At 35.1% G+C, this 18,069-nt stretch overlaps 1 protein-coding gene across 1 annotated transcript in view; it reads left to right on the forward strand.

The window, feature by feature from the left end:
- Window positions 1-18,069, forward strand: part of FAM81A (family with sequence similarity 81 member A) — a 91,195-nt gene that overhangs the window by 43,539 nt on the left and 29,587 nt on the right. The window contains exon 4 of the mRNA XM_051980747.1: window positions 5,295-5,413. Within this exon, the coding sequence (XP_051836707.1) occupies window positions 5,295-5,413 (119 nt within the window). The remainder of the gene's footprint in view (window positions 1-5,294; window positions 5,414-18,069) is intronic.

Consider the following 18,069-nt stretch of genomic DNA (forward strand, 5'->3'; position numbering starts at 1 on the left):
GTTCTCTTGTTGCACAGGGAGAATTGGATTCAGAAAGTAAAAATAACCCGAGAAGAAAAACAAAAATGCAAATAGTAGTTTGATAACTTTTTGAGCATAGTTCCAAATTGCTCTCCAGAATGGCTGGATGTATTCACAATGCCACCAATAATGTATCAGTGTCCCTGTTTCCCTTCCAACATTCTGCATTATCTTTCCCTGTCATTCTAGCCAATCTGACAGGTGTGTAGTGGTATCTCAGCGTTGTCTTAATTTGCATTTTTCTGATTAATAATGACTTGGAGCATCTTTTCATATGGCTAGAAATAATTTCAATTTCTTTGTCTGAGAATTGTCTGTTCATATCCTTTGACCACTTATCAATTGGAGAATGGCTTGATTTCTTATAAATTAGAGTCAATTCTGTATATATTTTGGAAATGAGGCCTTTATCAGAACCTTGACTGAAAAAATGTTTTCCCAGTTTATTGCTTCCCTTCTAATCTTGTCTGCATTTGTTTTATTTGTGCAAAAACTTTTCAATTTGATAAGTCAAAATTTTCTATTTTGTGATCAATAATGATCTCTAGTTCTTCTTTGGTCATAAATTCCTTCCTCTTCCACAGGTCTGTGAGGTAAACTATCCTTTATTCTTCTAATTTATTTATAATCTCATTCTTTATGCCTAGGTCATGAACCTATTTTGACCTTATCATGGTGTATGGTGTCACATTTGGGTCAATGCCTTGTTTTTGTCATATTAATTTCCAATTTTTCCAATAGTTTTTGTCAAACAGTGAATTCTTATCCCCAAAACTGGGGTCTTTGGGTTTGTCAAACACTAGATTATCAAAGTTATTGACTATTTTGTAGGATGGTATATTTTAATCACCCTGGCATGAGGGATCTAGAAAGCAATGGTATGTTTTGTCACCCTAACTTGGGGGCTCTAGAACAAGATTGAGAACAAGACATAAGAGAGAGGGAAAAATCAGAGGTAATATCCTTAGAAATATGAGAAACTTCACGAATGGTGATGTCACAAAGAAATACTGAAATTAGAAAGAAGTTTATGTAGAAGGTTAAGGAGCTTGGTTTAGATATGATGAATTTGAGGAGCCATAGCATAATCAGTTAGAGATGTCTCTTAGAAAGTACCATGGTTCTAGAGCTCAAAAATAAGACTTAGTTCTTTTTATTTTTATTTTTAAACTACAAAATTGAATGAGATTGCCAAGAATGAGTAGAATAAGAGAAGAGGGCTAAGGACAGATTCTTGAGAAAAACTCACATTAAGAAGCCTTGCAGAAGATGAAGAACCTATAAGGAAGAAGAGGAATATTTTAGGAATTGGAGAGAAATTGGAGAATTAAGAAAAGGGGAGTATATCCTGTTAGGAGGGGAGTTGTCAGCAGGGTCAGAGGCTGTAGACAGCTTGAAGAAGACAAAGACTAAAAAAACAAAAACAAAAAAAAAAAACCTCTTGGTTTTGGTGATTAGATTAGATTTTGATTTAGTCATTTGATTGGATGTGGTTATTTGTAACTCTCTAAGTGGAATGTTTGGGATTGAAATTTGATTGTAAAGGGTTAAGGAGAAAAAATGAAGGTATGCTTTCTTCTAGAAATTTAGTAATACAGGTAAAGATATGGGAGAAATGTCAAGGGAAGACCTTTTTTTTTTTTTTTTTTTTTTTTTTTTTTAGGATTCGGAACTTAGCATATCTTTAGGAGGTTGGGATGGAGCTAGTGCTGAAGGAGAGGTTAAATGTTCATGAGAAAGAATGACTGCTGGAACAAGGTAAAGAAATTGTTGGTATTACTAGAGGAATTAGACTTAGAGTATGGCCATTGAAATGAAGGAGGTAAAGATATTACTTCTGAGAAAGTTTGAGGAATAGAGGAGGGAAGCTCAGTGAATTTATATGCCAGATGGACTCAGTTACCTCAAAAAAAGGGATGACTGTATAATCTGATGTACATATAGGGGAAAACTGTGATGAAAGAAGAAATAAAAATTTGTGAAATTAGATGAAGATAGAATTAAAGGATTTTTGTATAATAGCTTAGGTCCAACTGAAACTAAGTATGACGGTATCTTGGCACTCATTGATATATTTGTTGAATTCAGTATTTGATCCATTTTAAAGAGGAAAAAAATGCTTCCGCATTTGATATTTGTTCATCTCTCCTTGCACTTAAAAAATGAAGTGCAGGTCTTGGATGAGCAATAGAGATGTGAGATTGGCCAGGCATATTACCCAGCCCCTGCAGCTGCTGCTGTTGCCCTTGGCTGTAGGCAGCTCTTCCCCAGCAAAGGCTGTGGTGTATAGTATTGTTAGCTTGGACCTCATGATGCTGAGTTGTGTGCCTTAGGGGATAGGTCAGTTCCCACAGGATGATGTAGCTGGATCATATAATTTCCTGGCTCCCAAAACAGTAGTAGTGAAAGGGGTTTCGAGAGGCTGATGTGCTTAGCAGGAAGAAAAGCAGCAAGAGCAGGAGTAGCAGTGTTGACATGAGCAGCAGCAGTGGGAGCCCAGGTCTAGGTGGTGTTGGTGGAGACCCAGGAGGGCCCAGGTGGCTGCCAGAGCCTTGGGTGGTAGAAGGTTCAGGACCATAGCTTCTCCCTTTGTGTCCATCCTCTTCCCTCTCTCCTCCAAGGAAGTTTGGATGGTGTAGGGTGGGGGAAGAGTATACAGGTTACTGTTATTCTCAGAAAGTTACTTGGTCAAGAAGGAAGAGTTCCCAGCTAGACTGGCTTGTTTCTCTGCAGCTGGAAGCTCCACTGGCCCCTTTGGGGAATTGGGTGGGGAGGGTTGGTTAAGCTGCAGACTGAAGATGTAGTCCTTTGTTCAGTACTCATTTTCTCCACTTGTGCCTTCTGAAACCAATGAGCAATAAGTACCAAGGTACCACTGTTTTTGAATTCTTTGAGGATGAAACTAACTCAATTTTATGACTTTGTCTAGTGATACTCATCCCTCCTGGACAAACAACAGAGAGATTGGAAAATGGGTTAGCAGAAAAATTAGAATTCATACACTGGGGATGGAAAAAGGTCAGAATGAAGGATTCTAGGGTAATGGCTGATGAATCATTAAGTGCACAATCATGGGGTCAAGATGGTATTGAAGGCAATCAAAGTAGATTCAAAGAATAGGAAAGTGTGAAGGAACCAAACTTAATGGTGAGAGTAATTGTGGTGTTGTTTTTCTTTTTTTATAAAAAATGATGGTTCTCTCTGGGAGCAGGTTTCTTGGGAAGGTTTTCTGGAGGCAGCTTTAGTTTCAGTTCAGATCAATAATCACCTCAAATACGGCCAGCTGATAAAATCCAAACGTTTATTTTCTCCTTCTGAGTCTTGTCTCCTTGCCTGGAGCTGGGAAGCTTTCTGGAGAGCCTTTCAGATCAGCCTTGGTCTCAGTGAGGGAAGTGCAGGAGACCAGCCACTATGGTGGTGTGAGATGAAGTGAATGAATCTGGTCCTGCCTTGGAGAGGTTGCTTCCTCCTCTGAGAGAGTGGGATTGTGGGTTTCTGACTTGTGAATCTCATACTGAATACTGACTTGTGAATCTCCCAAAAGTGTGAACTCCAATGAGTACTTAAATACAGTAGTGAGCTAGAGAATTTGCTAAGTACCATGCTAAATTAGGCAACTGACCTATCACTTTGTAAGGATTCTAACAGATAATTGTATAAATTTAGTGTGAGTGAGAGAGATGGAGAGGTAAAGGATAGAACATTATGATCAGAAAATGGAATTTAAAAATTTATTATCTCGAAAGTAATAAAGTTGAAGGTTCAAAGTCAGTTCATTTCAAGCAGTGTTATTAAGTATAAAGTCCTGTGCTAGATGCCTCCAATACAAAGATTAAAAAAAAAAAAACAACCTAAATGGGCCTTTCTCAGGAGAGGTAAGGTTGGAAATGAAATGGAGTGGAAAAGAAGTAGTTGTTAGGGAGATTGATGAATTATGTATATAATTTCAGAGGCATTTTCAACATAGAAAGTGAAATCTTTGATAACAGTGTTGGAGAATAGAATAGAAAGGAAGACTGAGAGTACTGAAGAAACAGGAAAAGAAAAATGACCTTGAATTTGATAAATGATGGGGAGTAGATTTCATTGAACTTGAAAGAAAGTGATAGAGGTAAGCCATATTCCACTCTTCACTCAGTCCTATGAGTTGGTGGGAAGCTAGCAGTGGAGAGGATTGAAAGGGATATGATGTCTTCCCTCCTCAAATTTTTTTACAACACTTTGCCTGGACTTAATCTTGCCTTTGGCAATTTCTGTCTTATACTTATTTGTGTACATATTTTCTTACTGTAAAATTCTTGAGGGCAAGTGTTTTCTCATCTTTGTGTCCCTCATTTCTAATCAATGTGTTGCATAGGTTAATGTTTAATGTTTTTTGAATTACATTCCAATGTAAAATTTTTTTGTATGACCTGTTTTTATATTATGTACATTACTTTTGTCTTTCATTATCAGGATATTCTGTGCTAATGACTTTATTATTGAATATTCATTGTCCAGTTGGCTTCAATCAATTACCTTCTTGAAATTTGTAAAGATAATAATACAATCAATTCTAAATTTTACAGAGATGTATTACCCATATTGTCTCTGGTTGTTTCTAAGCTTTAGAATGTAGACCCTTTTCATCAGCCCTTCTCTTAGAAAGAAGTTCCCTTTAGTGTTACTTGGAGCAAGGGCTTATTGGTGGACATAAAGCCTATGGAAGGTAAGGCTCCTGTCTTCTGTGTGGTGTATAGTATCATGCAGCTATGCTGTACATGTATATGTCACAGCCTGATATTCTTCATTGTTTCTATCTGGATTTTAGATTGGTAGTTCAACAGAATATATAGATTGTACTTGCTCAAATCCTAGTTTGTCCAACTTGATCCTATAGTTAGCCTATATATCCCTATATGTTTATATATGCATACATATTGCTCATTTAAAAATGTTTATAACTCATACAGTCCTTATTTCTATCAACTTTAAAACTAAACCAAAACATATTTATACTTAAAGTATATTTAGTCTTTTTAGTATATATTAGTATGTTTGGTTTATACAAGCTTATTTTTTGGAACAGATCTCTTTGCAATTAGATCTGATTAGAAGAACCCTGCTTTGTGACAAGTCTGTATATGTTGTATCATCAAAGTGAGAGAGGAAAGAGGGAAAAGGGATTAATTTTTAAATTACTATCATCATATACATAATTTTATATTAGAAAGTTTAAAGGTTTTTTCCTACAAATCCAAGTGATTTTGTTGGTATTTTCTTGTTGCACATAGGTCCTACAAGAACAGATACGTGCCAGGGATAACATTAGCTATGGAACAAATTCTGCCTTAAAGAGTCTGGAGATGCGTCAACTCTCTGGCTTGGGAGATCTTCGGGGAAGAGTAGCAAGGTAAGGCTTCAGGACTTGGCATATAATACTACATGCTTCTTGGGAACCACTGTGAATTGATTATACAGAATGGGAGTAAAAAATAGAATTCTTTGGTTGAAATTGTGGTTGTGTTAACTAAGGAGTTTCCTCAGAGCTCATTGTTTGGGGTTCATGAACAAATGTACAAGTTACTTTTTCTTTGGTTACCAGATTAATGAAGCATTCTTAGAGTCAAAGTGTCTCCAACTATTGAAGGAAGTCCTACTCAATCACTAAACATTTATTAAGCACTTACTATGTGCCAGGAGCTGTGCTAAGTCTGTACAAAAATATACAAACAACTCATCGAGAAGAAGACAAGCACACAGATAATGTGCATCCAAGCTATATACTGGATAAATGAGAAATAATTTAGAGAGGGAAGCATTAGAAGTAAGAGAGGTTAGGGAAGACTTCCTGTAGAAAGTGGGATTTTAGTTGGGACTTTAAGGAAGCCAGGAAAGCCAGGAGGAGGAGATGAGGAGGGAGAGCATTCTAGTCGTAGCAATCAGTCAGAGCCGAGAGATGGAATAAATCATTTATGGAACAGGTAGGAGTCCTGTGTCATTGAATTCAAGACTAAGCATTGGGAGGAAGGTGAGGAAGGTGAGAACAATAGTGTAACATCCGGATCTGCTCACTGGAGGATTTTGGTCCTGGCCCGAATCCTGATCATGGGTGAGGAGTGAAGGGGCAGAACTCACGTGGATGGTCAGACCTGGAGTTTGCTTATTTCAGATTCTCTCAGCCTTAAATACCCCGATGTGTTTGCATCATTGTAGCACACTGCGCATACACTAACTGTACTAGGCATGTGCCAACTATAGGATACTGCACACAGGGGTCACAGAAGCAGCCTGCTGGTGTGTGTAGATGTCTCTCTGCACCCAGTATCTCTGCTTCAATCACAACACAGGTCGTCAGGCCCCCTGACTTCTCAGGAAGGCCCAGATGCCCTTGGGGTATGAGGAGCCAACCCAGACGCCACAGCAGGGTTCCACTGGGTTAAAGGGTCTTATATCTCACCCAGGGTTCCCCACTATCAGTGGCCCTCTACACAACAGGACGGGGCTTGGATAGGAAGGACTTTGAATATCAAACAAAAGATTTTGTATTTGATTTGATTTTGGAAGCACAGGCAGCCACTGAAGTTTAATGAACAGAAAGGTGACGTGGTCGGACCTGCATTTTAGGAAAATCACTTTGGTGGCTGAATGGAAGATGGAGTGGAGAGAGGCTGGCTCACCAGCAGGTTGTTGCAGTAGTCCAAGTAGGAGGTGGTGAGAGCCTAGGCCAGGGGAAGATAATATCAGGGAGAGGGGGGGCTGGGCTGGGTGAGAGATAGTGAGCAGTGAGAATGACTCCTGCCTTGAGAGCCCGAGGGACCAGGAGGATTGCCTTGCATCTAATGAATGTGGGGGAAGGGAAAGAACACGAGTTTAGTTTTGAACATGTGGAGTTAAGATGTCTACTGGACATCCAGTTCGAATTGTTTGAAGGCAGTTGGAGATGCAAAATTAGAGGTGAGCAGAGAGGTTAGGGCAGGACAGCTAGATTTGAGAGATGACTGTTACATTCATGGGAGTTAGTGTGAGATCACCAAGTGAAGAAGCATAGAAGGAGAAGAGGAGAGAGCCCAGGGTGTGGTCTGAATGAGCGTCCAGCAAAGGAAACTAAGGAATGACTTGACAGTAGGAGGAGAGCAAGGAGAGAATGGTGTCCCAAAAACCTAGAAAGGAATAGAGGAAAATAAGCAGTGTCACAGACTGCAGAGAGATCAAGAAAAATGAGAACTGAGAAAAGGGCATTGGATTTGGCAACTAAAGCTCATTGGTATCTTTAGAGAGAAGTTTTGGCAGAATGATGAGTGAGGTTAGAAGCATAATTCTAAGGGATTGACAGGAAGAGGAGAGAAAGTGGAGGTGCCTATTGTAAATACCTTTCTTAAGGAGTTTAGTCATTAAGGACAGAAGAGACATAGATCTATTCAAGTGCATAGTTATTTAAGTGGCACTGAATTGGCTCTTTCCTCTTAATATAAATTCTAGTTAATAAATAAACAGAGTTCAGTAGTTTTGAATGATTTTTTAAAAATTTCTTTTCTGGAATTTCATAGGCCCATCTCTACTTTAATGTGCAGTAGACTTATCTGCTGCTAAGAACTGCAGGCTACAAATACATAGTATTTCTGCTTTGATGATATTCTGTGTTTTTTTTTTTTTTTTTCCTGAAGCATTTGGGGTTAAGTCACTTGTCCAGGGTCATACACAGCTAGGAATTGTAAAATGCGTGAGGTCAGACTTGAATTCAGGTCCTCCTAAATTCAGGGTTGGTGCTCTATCCACTGCGCCACCTAACTGCCCCTTTTTTTTCCTTTAAAAATTAAAAAAAAAAAATTCTATGATGAAGTCCTTTCTTAGTACTCTTGGAAACAAAGATTCCTTATAATGCTAATGCAGATACAATTATAAAGACTCTCATGAAAATATTTTTGGGACAGTTTTGACTTTGACAATAATGTTGGAATGATATGGAAAAGGGCATATTTCAAAGTATAGGCTGTTCTACTATGAAAATTAATATTTCACAATATAGCTTACATGCCCTTTTCTAAATAATAGACTTGATAGGCAAGCTGGCACTCACTTTTTGCAGAAATTCATATGTGCTGAAAGCACAAATAATTTTTTTCCAAAAATTCCACTTATTGAATATACTACCATATTCAATTACAATTCAATGAATATATTGAATATGTTTTTTTTAATCATAGCTTTTTATTTGCAAGATATATGCATGGGTAATTTTTCAGCATTGACAATTGTAAAACCTTTTTTTTTTCCTAATTTTTCCCTTCCTTCCCCCCATTCACTCCCCCAGATGGCAGGTTGACCAATACATGTTAAATATGTTAAAATTTAAGTCAAATATAATATATGTATACATCCATACAGTTATTTTGCTTACAAAAAGAATCATACTTTGAAATAGTGTACAATTAACCTGTGAAGGAAATAAAAATGCAGGTGGACAAAAATAGAGGGATTGGGAATTCTATATAATGGTTCTTAGTCGTCTCCCAGAGTTCTTTTGCTGGGTGTAGCTGGTTCAATTCATTTCTGCTCCATTGAAACTGATTTAGTTCATCTCATTGCTGAAGATGGCCAGGTCCATCAGAATTGATCATTGTATAGTCTTGTTGCTGCCATGTATGATGATCTCCTGGTCCTGCTCGTTTCACTCAGCATCAGTTCATGTAAGTCTCTTCAGGCCTTTCTGAAATCATCCTGTTGGTCATTTCTTAAAGAACAGTAATATTCCATAACATTCATATATCACAATTTATTCAGCCATTCTCCAGTTGATCGGCATCCACTCAGTTTCCAGTTTCTTGCCACTACAAAGAGGGCTGCCACATACAGCTCTTTTTCTCTTCTTTAAGATCTCTTTGGGATATAAGCCCAGTAGTAATATGTGTTTTTAAACATGAGGACCTGACTGAGTTCAAATCTGGTCTCAGACATTTAACACTTCCTAAAGCTGTGTGCCTCAGGAAAAAAAAAAGGCATTTATTCTGACATTTCTTTTGACTTTTGATTGCTTTAAATTTTTGATTTAATGTAGTTGCTTAGAGTTGATATCAACTAATTTAAGGCAAGATTGAATATTCATTTCCTTTAGAGAAAATTATACCAAAGAAGAAGCACAAATAATAGCTGGAAAGATAGAATGATAGATTTAGAGCGAGGGATTTGAGATTATCAAATCTAATCCTGCTTATTTTACAATTGAAGAAACTGAAGACTAGAGAGAAGAATGATTGCAACCCAGGTCCTTAAACTCCAAATTCGGGGCTCATTCATATGCACCATTCTGCTTTTTATTTATAAATATTATTTATATTTATATGTGCATATAAACATAAATAAAAAATAAATATTATAAAAAATATAAATATAAATATAAACAACCAAATATTGTTTTTTTTTTTTGCCTGAGTTTGTTCTTTCCTCATTAGACTGTAAACTTCTTGAGATCAGTGACTGGATTTTTGCTTTTTTTTTTTTTTTAAATCTTGTGTTTAGCACAATATCTGAAAAATAATATATACATATATATATATACACACACACACACACACATATATATATATACATATAAATATATATATATATATATATATATATGGTGATTAGTGTTTGAAAATATCTATTTCCTCTATTTCCTTCAGCTACATAGTTTTGATCTTTGAGTTGATTTATATCCTTTTGGAAGAATGTAGAATACAAATCTTAACATTGACTCCTTCTAATACTGTGTCAGTGACTAATTCATCTTTCTAAAATTCTGCAAGACTCTAGGACTTGTAGTTTTAGTGTTTTGGTAGACTTCCTCATCAGATGAGCTATTCATGATCGTCATTGTCATTTTTCAAAGTGATTGGTACCTTTTTCTTCAGAAGTCAACCTTTTCTTTTCATAAGGCCTTCCAGGAGAAAAAGATCACGTCTATCCACAAATCATATCTTTAAAGTAATGAGCTCATTCCTACACATATGGAAACAAGTTTCATTGTCATATTTATGTTTTACATATTGTTTGCTGGTATGATTTTCCTATAAGTGATCTAGAAAGTAGATTTTCTTCAATCTGATGATATTCCGTCCCTATATCCCTGTATTTTAAAGTCAGATTTTATTTAAAAAACATTTTTCATAAATACCTAAATCTACATATTAGCTGATAATGGTATCTCTAGCAGTTTTTCAATTCACTTTCAACCTGATTCCAACTTTAAAGAGACAATGATATTCATCATAATTTAAATGGTTTAAATGGTTTAAATTTAAATAATTTAAATAGGCCTTGTCAGGCCTATTTTTATCTGACTGAGTTACATAGACTAATTGTTGTACTTTACTTGAAGGGTAAATAAGTAAGAGAATAGATCAGAACACGATACAGTAACATTTTTACATGAAATTTTGCGTGAAATTTTAACAGCATAAGATTAAATTTAAGAAAATGAAACATAATTAATACAAAGCTTAAAGAAATTTAAATGCCTAGGAACAGTGTATCTCTGATTAAATCTCTAATATTAATCAGTGCTTAATATAATTCTGGTTTCTCTTATTTTGTTTTTAAGGGACAACTTTGATTTTTGTGTGTGTTTATGAACATTGAGATCCCTTGTAACCATATCTCCTTATACATTGCTACTATGTCTTATACCCATTTTCTGACATAAACTTAGAAATTTTTTTAACTTTAAAATTTATTATTTTTTCAATTTATTTTTGCTGAGGTAATTGGGGTTAAGTGACTTGCCGAGATTCACACAGCCAGGAAGTGTTAAGTGTCTGAGGTCAGATTTGAACTCAGGTCCTCCTGACTTCAGGGCTAGCTGCCCCTAAAATTTATTATTTTTAAAATAGTATTTTACTTTTCCAAATGCATGCAAAGATAATTTTCAACATTCACTTTTGCAACAAATTTTTCTCCCTCTCTCCTTCTTTTCCCCCTCCTCAAGCAAACAATCTGATATAGGTTAAATGTATAATTCTTCCAAAGCATATTTCCATATTCATCATTGTTGCACAAGAAAAATCAGATCAAAAGGGGAAAATATGAGAAAGAAAAAAACCCAAACAAATAAACAATAATAACAACAAAAGGTGAAAAAAGTATTCTTTGCTCCACATTCAGTTTTCATAGTTCTCTCTCTGGGTACAAATAACTCTCTCCTTCACAAGTCTGTTGGAATTGCCTTGAATCACTACATTGTTGAAAAGATCCAAGTGCATTAGAGTGAATCATCACTCTCTTAATTTTGTTCACTTCACTTAGCATCAGTTCATGTAAATATTTACAGGCTTTTCTGAAATCAGTATATTCAATTACATTCATAATGTAATGTCCAACTGATGGACATCCACTCACTCCATTTTCAGTTATTTGCCACTACAAAAAGGGCTGCTGTAAACATTTTTGCACATGTGAGTCCCTTTCCCTCTTTTATGATCTCTTTGGGGTACAGATCTAGTAGACATTGCAAGATCAAAGGGCATACACACTTTTATAGTCATTTGGGAAATTGATGAACTTAGAATTGTTGATGATACATTGTTGGTTTGTACTAGCTCTCTCTGAGAAGGAAGTCCCTCAATTTCAAGGAAAGAATTGACCATTTTTTCCTATTCACACTATTATTTTTTCTGATCTGAAAGAGGGAATGTAGCAGAAAAACTAGAGAAAAGAATTTATCTATATAAATTTCCAAGATAATTTTTTTCTAATTAGGAAATTTTACCAATGAATTTACTGTTATTCATCTTACTTTCTTCTCACCTTATTGAATATCTGGTTTGCACACAATAATTTCCTCCTTATTAATGCTCTGGTATCATTTAACCAATTTTTATCAATTAGTTTTTATAAAAAGATATTTGCCAAGAAGATATAGCAAGAGCAGAAAGCAAAACAGCCTTTTGAATCAGTGGCAAACTTTCCTCCACTTTGGTCCTTGGGGTGGATAGACTGAAACTTAAAGCTTTTGTTACAATATATTAACTCTACCATAATCCAAGATGACAGTAGATGGCAGTTAGTAGATGACGGACCACAAGATGATATTTTGGATGGCAGGTCCCATAAGTTACTACTTTAGGTTGCACTGATGACAAACCATAAGATGGTCTACCAGCCTAGGACTTTTTGAGAAATAATGAGATTATGTGGCCTATTCCATTCCATCTCCAATACTCAATTTATTTAAGAAGAGGAAAGAACAAATGCAAAGAACCAACAGATAAGAGGCCCTATATTCAAGGCCACATATTGATCTGAATAGTGAATTAGGCAGATGTAAGCAGAAGTTATTGCTACTATGTCCCCCAAGGCATAAATTCACAATAGCCTTTGCCTTGTTCATCACCAGGAAAAAGAGCAGAATTGGGCCTTTTGTATGCATCAGCTCAGAAGCCTCAAAAAGCATTTGTTCACTATGCAATAAGCAGACCTGAAATAGTTATAAACAAAATAAATCCTCCAAAGTCCATGTAGGCAACTGCATCAGGCTAAGGGAGGACTCCAAGAGTCATTGTTCTTTCCTTGTTTTGCTTCCATTCAATCAACAAGCATTTTTACTAGCTCTTCAAATACTTGAAGATAGTTGTTATATTTCCTAGGCTAAACAGTTTCTCATATGATGTAGTTTCTATGTCCCTCAGCATTTTAGTTACCTTCTATTAGATATTATCTACATTGCTGCTGTCCTTCAAGTTTGATGTTAAGAATTGAATGTTATACTTCTGCAGTATTCTGACCCGCTCAGAATACCAGAGATATGACTGACTTCTTTGATCTGTATACTCTTATTTTATTAATGTAGTCTAACCTTGCATTAGGGTTTTTTTTTTTTTATTGTTGTTGTTGTTGTTTTATTTTGTCTTGTTTAGTAATCCCTTTATATTGTTGATTGCTTTTGAGCATATATATGATTAACTAAAAGACACTGGTCTTTTTTACATGAACAGTTTTACACAAAATTGTCAAGTCAGTTTTTCTGCATCCTTTACTTACTATCTTTTTTTTTTCCCAATAGATTTTTTTTATTTTATCCCTTCCAATTTAAAAATTGTTTTCCTTGTTGATGAGGATGGAGGTAGAATAAAAATGAAATAATTTGCTCTCTTTCTGTCCTTAGTTAGTGTTTTACCCACTTTGGCCATGTACTTTCCTTATGTATCCTGTAGCTTGCACTACATCTTCAGAAAAGGTCTTTGTTTTTATTATTATTATTATTTTTAACCTATAGTTCATTGCTTTTTGTATGGAATACTAGAACATCGGGAAAGAATTGCTTGATATACATACATCCAAAATAAGGAGAAATTTTCAGCTACATTGGGCCAGAACTGTGATGGTGCAGAATCTGTTATTGAATTAAGATTTGGATAAGGAAAGTGGATCTGCTGGCCTTCCAGATAGATGAAGCTGTCCCTTTCAATTGGTGCTAGCAGATGACGTTATGGACTATAGTTAATACTATTCTTAAACCTGCTAATCTTTGTCATAGTTAAGAGACCAATTAGTCAATCAGTAGACATTTATTAAGTATCTCCTATGTGCCAGGCACTATTTTATCTTGTCCTTGAAACTAAACATGCTTCTTCAGTCGGTATATATGGCTTCATTTAAAAATGGGATGATAGAGAATCTGATATCTATATTTCTCTCTCTCTTTTTTTTAAATAACTTTTTATTGATAGAACCCATGCCAGGGTAATTTTTTACAGCATTATCCCTTGCATTCACTTCTGTTCCGATTTTTCCTCTCCCTCCCTCCACCCCCTCCCCCAGATTATATTTCTCTATAACTATTTGTCAATACATAGTTTCGAGAGAAAAGTATTTAACCTTCTTTTACTGCTATTGGATCTTTCAGAGACCTGATAAACAATTCCATATCAGAAGTCATGTGAATTTTTTCAATACTTTTTTCAGAACCTAGGGTTTAAAAAATGCTAATGGAAGGGTATCAAAGAGGGCTTTTTTGACTCATCATGCAATAAGTACTGTGTTGCTATAGATCATAATATATCAAAGGCTATTTGATTTTTATTGACTTTGAATGAAAATCCCCTTACACTAAAGTCCGTAAGCCTTTTTGTTTGATGGCATACTCCTTTTCAAGACAACATAGCATAGTTAAAATAATGCTGGGTTTGGAATTATAGGATGCAGGATTCATTCTTGTCTGTGCTCAATCCACTTCTCATCAGACCTCATGTTCCTCCTGTAGTAGAGTTAGAGGAGAAGGGTTGTTGTTTTTTGATCAGTTGGTTTTTCTCCACTTTCTCTAAGCACAGAAAGCAAAGGGTAGACACCAAAAGCATTGCAGTATTAATATGTTAACAAGGTATTAAACCACATGTAAAAATATATTTACCCTGTGATCTCTTTATAAAATGTGAACAAGTTCCTTGATTGAATTTCAAGGAGAGTTTAGAATTGGTTAGCTGAAAATTTGTCATATCCCCAGAGGTCTTTAAATCACTAAATATGCTAATCTTGGATTATAAAACTCGAACTAAATCTAGTGGTTCTACCAATCCTAACCCATTTCAATTAAAGAACTTGTTTTCTATGTAAATATCAAATTACATAAAAGATATTGGATTAGATGATATCTGAGGTACCTTTCAGTTCTGAATCTATTTCCTTATGGTGTACATTTCATAATTACATTTAAAATGGATAAATAGGAAATCAGGCAGAATTTGTTTATATTTGGATCATATTCCTTTAGTATTTGATTTATTTATTTTATATTTTTCCTCAGTTACATCTAAAACAAAATTTTTTTTTACTTTTGTTTTTAAAATTTTTAAGTTCTAGGTTCTCTCCCTAATTCTCTGTTGACTGAATATGTAAAATCTTCATACATAGCTAACAAAGTTAGCCAATTATTTTCCTCTAAATTCTAAGGGCTGAGGAATGTTCACTATAGCTATTCTTTAGATTTCTAAAACAAATTCAAGAAATGCTTAGAAACATGTCATTAACAATTAGAAAGAGTTTCACTGCAACACTTTGCCAAAATCTTTTTAGTTTTGGGCTTATCAACTGTACCAGATTCTACTGGAATCTCTTTACAGATCCTTGGCTCTCAGACTTTTATCTTTCTTTTGGAAAGAGATTGAAGTGTCTTTGCTTATTCATGACTGAGCTTAAGAAATGAATCTGCCAGAAAATAGAGATCTGTAACAGTTAAAAAGGGCCAACACAGGGAAAATTTGGCATTATCATTATCATCTTATTATATTGTTATAATCTTATTATAAATTACATCTTATAATACTAAAGTTTAGCAAGGAGAGCTGATAAGATTCTGAATTAAGTAAGGATATCAAGTAATCAATAAATTTTAAATGAATATTTTTGATGACTAAGTCAGAGAATGCCTATGTCTCTGGTCTAGCAAAGGGAGCCAAGACTTAGTTGGTGAAAACTAATCCATAAGCTATAAAACTTCAGAACTTTTCAGAAAGTTTATTGATGAGTACAGTCTATCACTTGAAAAGTGTCACAATATTTCATTTGTTCTCTCTATTTTCCTTTTTTCATTTTTAGGCTTCTGCTCTATTCACTGAGTTTTTTCATCCTCATTCTGTGTGACCTCTTGGCTTTATAAAATTTGATGCACACAACTAGCATTGAGAGAGATAGGGATGGGACTAGACCTGTGTTTTCATTGGTATAGGAAATTCCTGCTTGAGGAAACTTTCTACTGACACAAATTGGAATGTTCTGTGCTACTTAGAGAGAAGTCTAGAGTCCTGAGTGGATAAGTGACTTGGATAGTACCTAATATGTGTCAGAGATCTCTTGACTTTGAGCTTCCTGATTTTAACCCAACTCTGTAATACCACATTGTCTCAGGTGAGGGAGGTACTGAAAATAAATTGAGAGTTAGAAGTGTAAAGTGATTTGCCCATAGCTGGTATCTCAGAGGTAAAATTTGAACCCTGATCTTCCTGATTCCATGTTCAACACTCTCCACTCCCTCCTTCTGGTTGGATGTGGATATCTGGGAGCCACCCTCTGAATCTCAACCATTGAAGGAAGGCCCGCAGAGAGCTCTCCTCATTATTTTCTTCCCTGACATTTTCCTATACTTCATTATCTGTGGAAATATCATTCTCTAAGATGAAATCAACTTTAAAATCAGTTCTGAAACTCACTTCCTCAGAGCCTAACCAGTTGTAGGACTTCATCATGTCCTGGCACTAAGTGACTTCTTTTTCTTTGTGACTGCCTTCTTTTCACCTTTTTTAAAAAATGAATTGTCTTTCTCTATTAGCTTGAGAGTTCCTTGAGTGGACTATTTAATATCTTTTTTTTTTTTTTTTGTATTTCTAGTACTTAGCTCAGTGCCTAACATATAGTAGATTCTTAAATAAATGTTTATTGAAACTTTGCAATATTTTTTCTCTGCCTTAAAAGTCAGATAATGAAGAGGAAAGTGAATAAAATACAATTTTGGGTGGAAGGCATAAATACACAGAATGGGGATGAGGGCATGGGGCTTAGGAAAGGCTTCAGGTAGATTGCTATGTTTGAACTGAGAGTTGAAGGAAGCTAGGGAATCTGGGACTTGGTAAAGGAAGAGTATATTCCAAGTATATGAGAGACAATCAATGCATAGATCTTGGATAGAATGCCACATAGAAAGAATGATAAAGCCAATTTGGTGGGATCATAGTGTGCATGAAATAGGGAGTAATACATAATAAAAACTAAAAATGTAAGTTGGAGCTTAGGTTGTAAAGAACTTCAAATACCAAACAGAAGAATTAATAATAGTAAGTTACTGGAGTTTATTGAGGAGGGGAGTGAGAATCAGACCTTCACTTTAGTAAAATCACTTTGGAAGCTGTGTGACTGATGGTTTTGGTTGGAATAAGACAGGGGGAGACTAATTAGCAGGTATTGCAGTATACTACGGGAGAATTAATGTGGACTTGAGAAACAATTGTTTGAGCTCAAATGATCTTGAGCTTATTTTCTATGGGAAAAGAATTAAAATATAATGAAAACTTAACTTCTTAACCAAAGTAGCACAGAGGATTAGAGTACAATTACAAAACTACCTTTCCTAGATCTTGTTTTAAATCTACTTTCTCTCTCTAATCCATTTTAGAATTATAGGAAATTCTGGATGCTGGAAAACATCTTCTAGTCCTATTGTTCTCTTTGTGGACCATGACAGTGAAGCTCAGGAAGGTTACTGAATTGCCCAAAGCCACAAAGAAACTTAGAAGTAAAATGGGGTTTAGATTCTACAATTCTATAATATAAACCATACTGTCCTAGATGGCTATCTGATTTTATACCATATGTATTAAATTCTGATCTAATTTTAGAGCACTAGCATCATTCCAGTTCTACCATGTGACGTACACGTGATAGCATGACATAGCATTGTTATTTATAGTTTAAATTTTTTTTATATTCATTTAATTACAAAGAAGTATATGACCAATGAGCAGTATTAGAAATTGTGTGGTCATTCTAGAATCTTACATTTAAAGTTCTTAAAATTTCTGTAGGCATAATAAAATGAGAATCCTTGATTCGAATTGATAACTCTACTGCTTGATTTTGTTATTTGGATTTAATACATTTATTCTGAAGAGAGTTGTTCATTTCCTTTCTTTAGAATAAAACTTTGCAGAACATACTATTGAAATAAAAAATTTAGCAAGCATTTATTTTCTCTTCTTCTCACCTTCCTACCTCCATTTGAAAAAAAAAAAGTTGAAAAAACATTGTAACATGTCTAGTCAAACAAAACAGTTTCCTACATTGGCCATGTCCAAAAATGTATATATCCCATTCTATTTTTAGAGTCTGTCATGTCACTAGCTAGAGGTAGTTAGCATGTTTCATATTCAGTCTTCTGGAATCATGGCTGGTCATTGCATTGATTAGAGGTTTCAGGTCTTTCCAAGTTGTTTTTCTTTATAATATTGCCTTTGTGTAAATTGTTTCTCTTGGTTTTAGTTAATTTCATTAATTATTTAGCATCAGATTTTCTCATTTTTCTTTGAAATCATCCATTTTAGCTTT

Source organism: Antechinus flavipes, chromosome 2 (assembly GCF_016432865.1).
Source record: "Antechinus flavipes isolate AdamAnt ecotype Samford, QLD, Australia chromosome 2, AdamAnt_v2, whole genome shotgun sequence".
Lineage (NCBI taxonomy): Eukaryota > Metazoa > Chordata > Mammalia > Dasyuromorphia > Dasyuridae > Antechinus > Antechinus flavipes.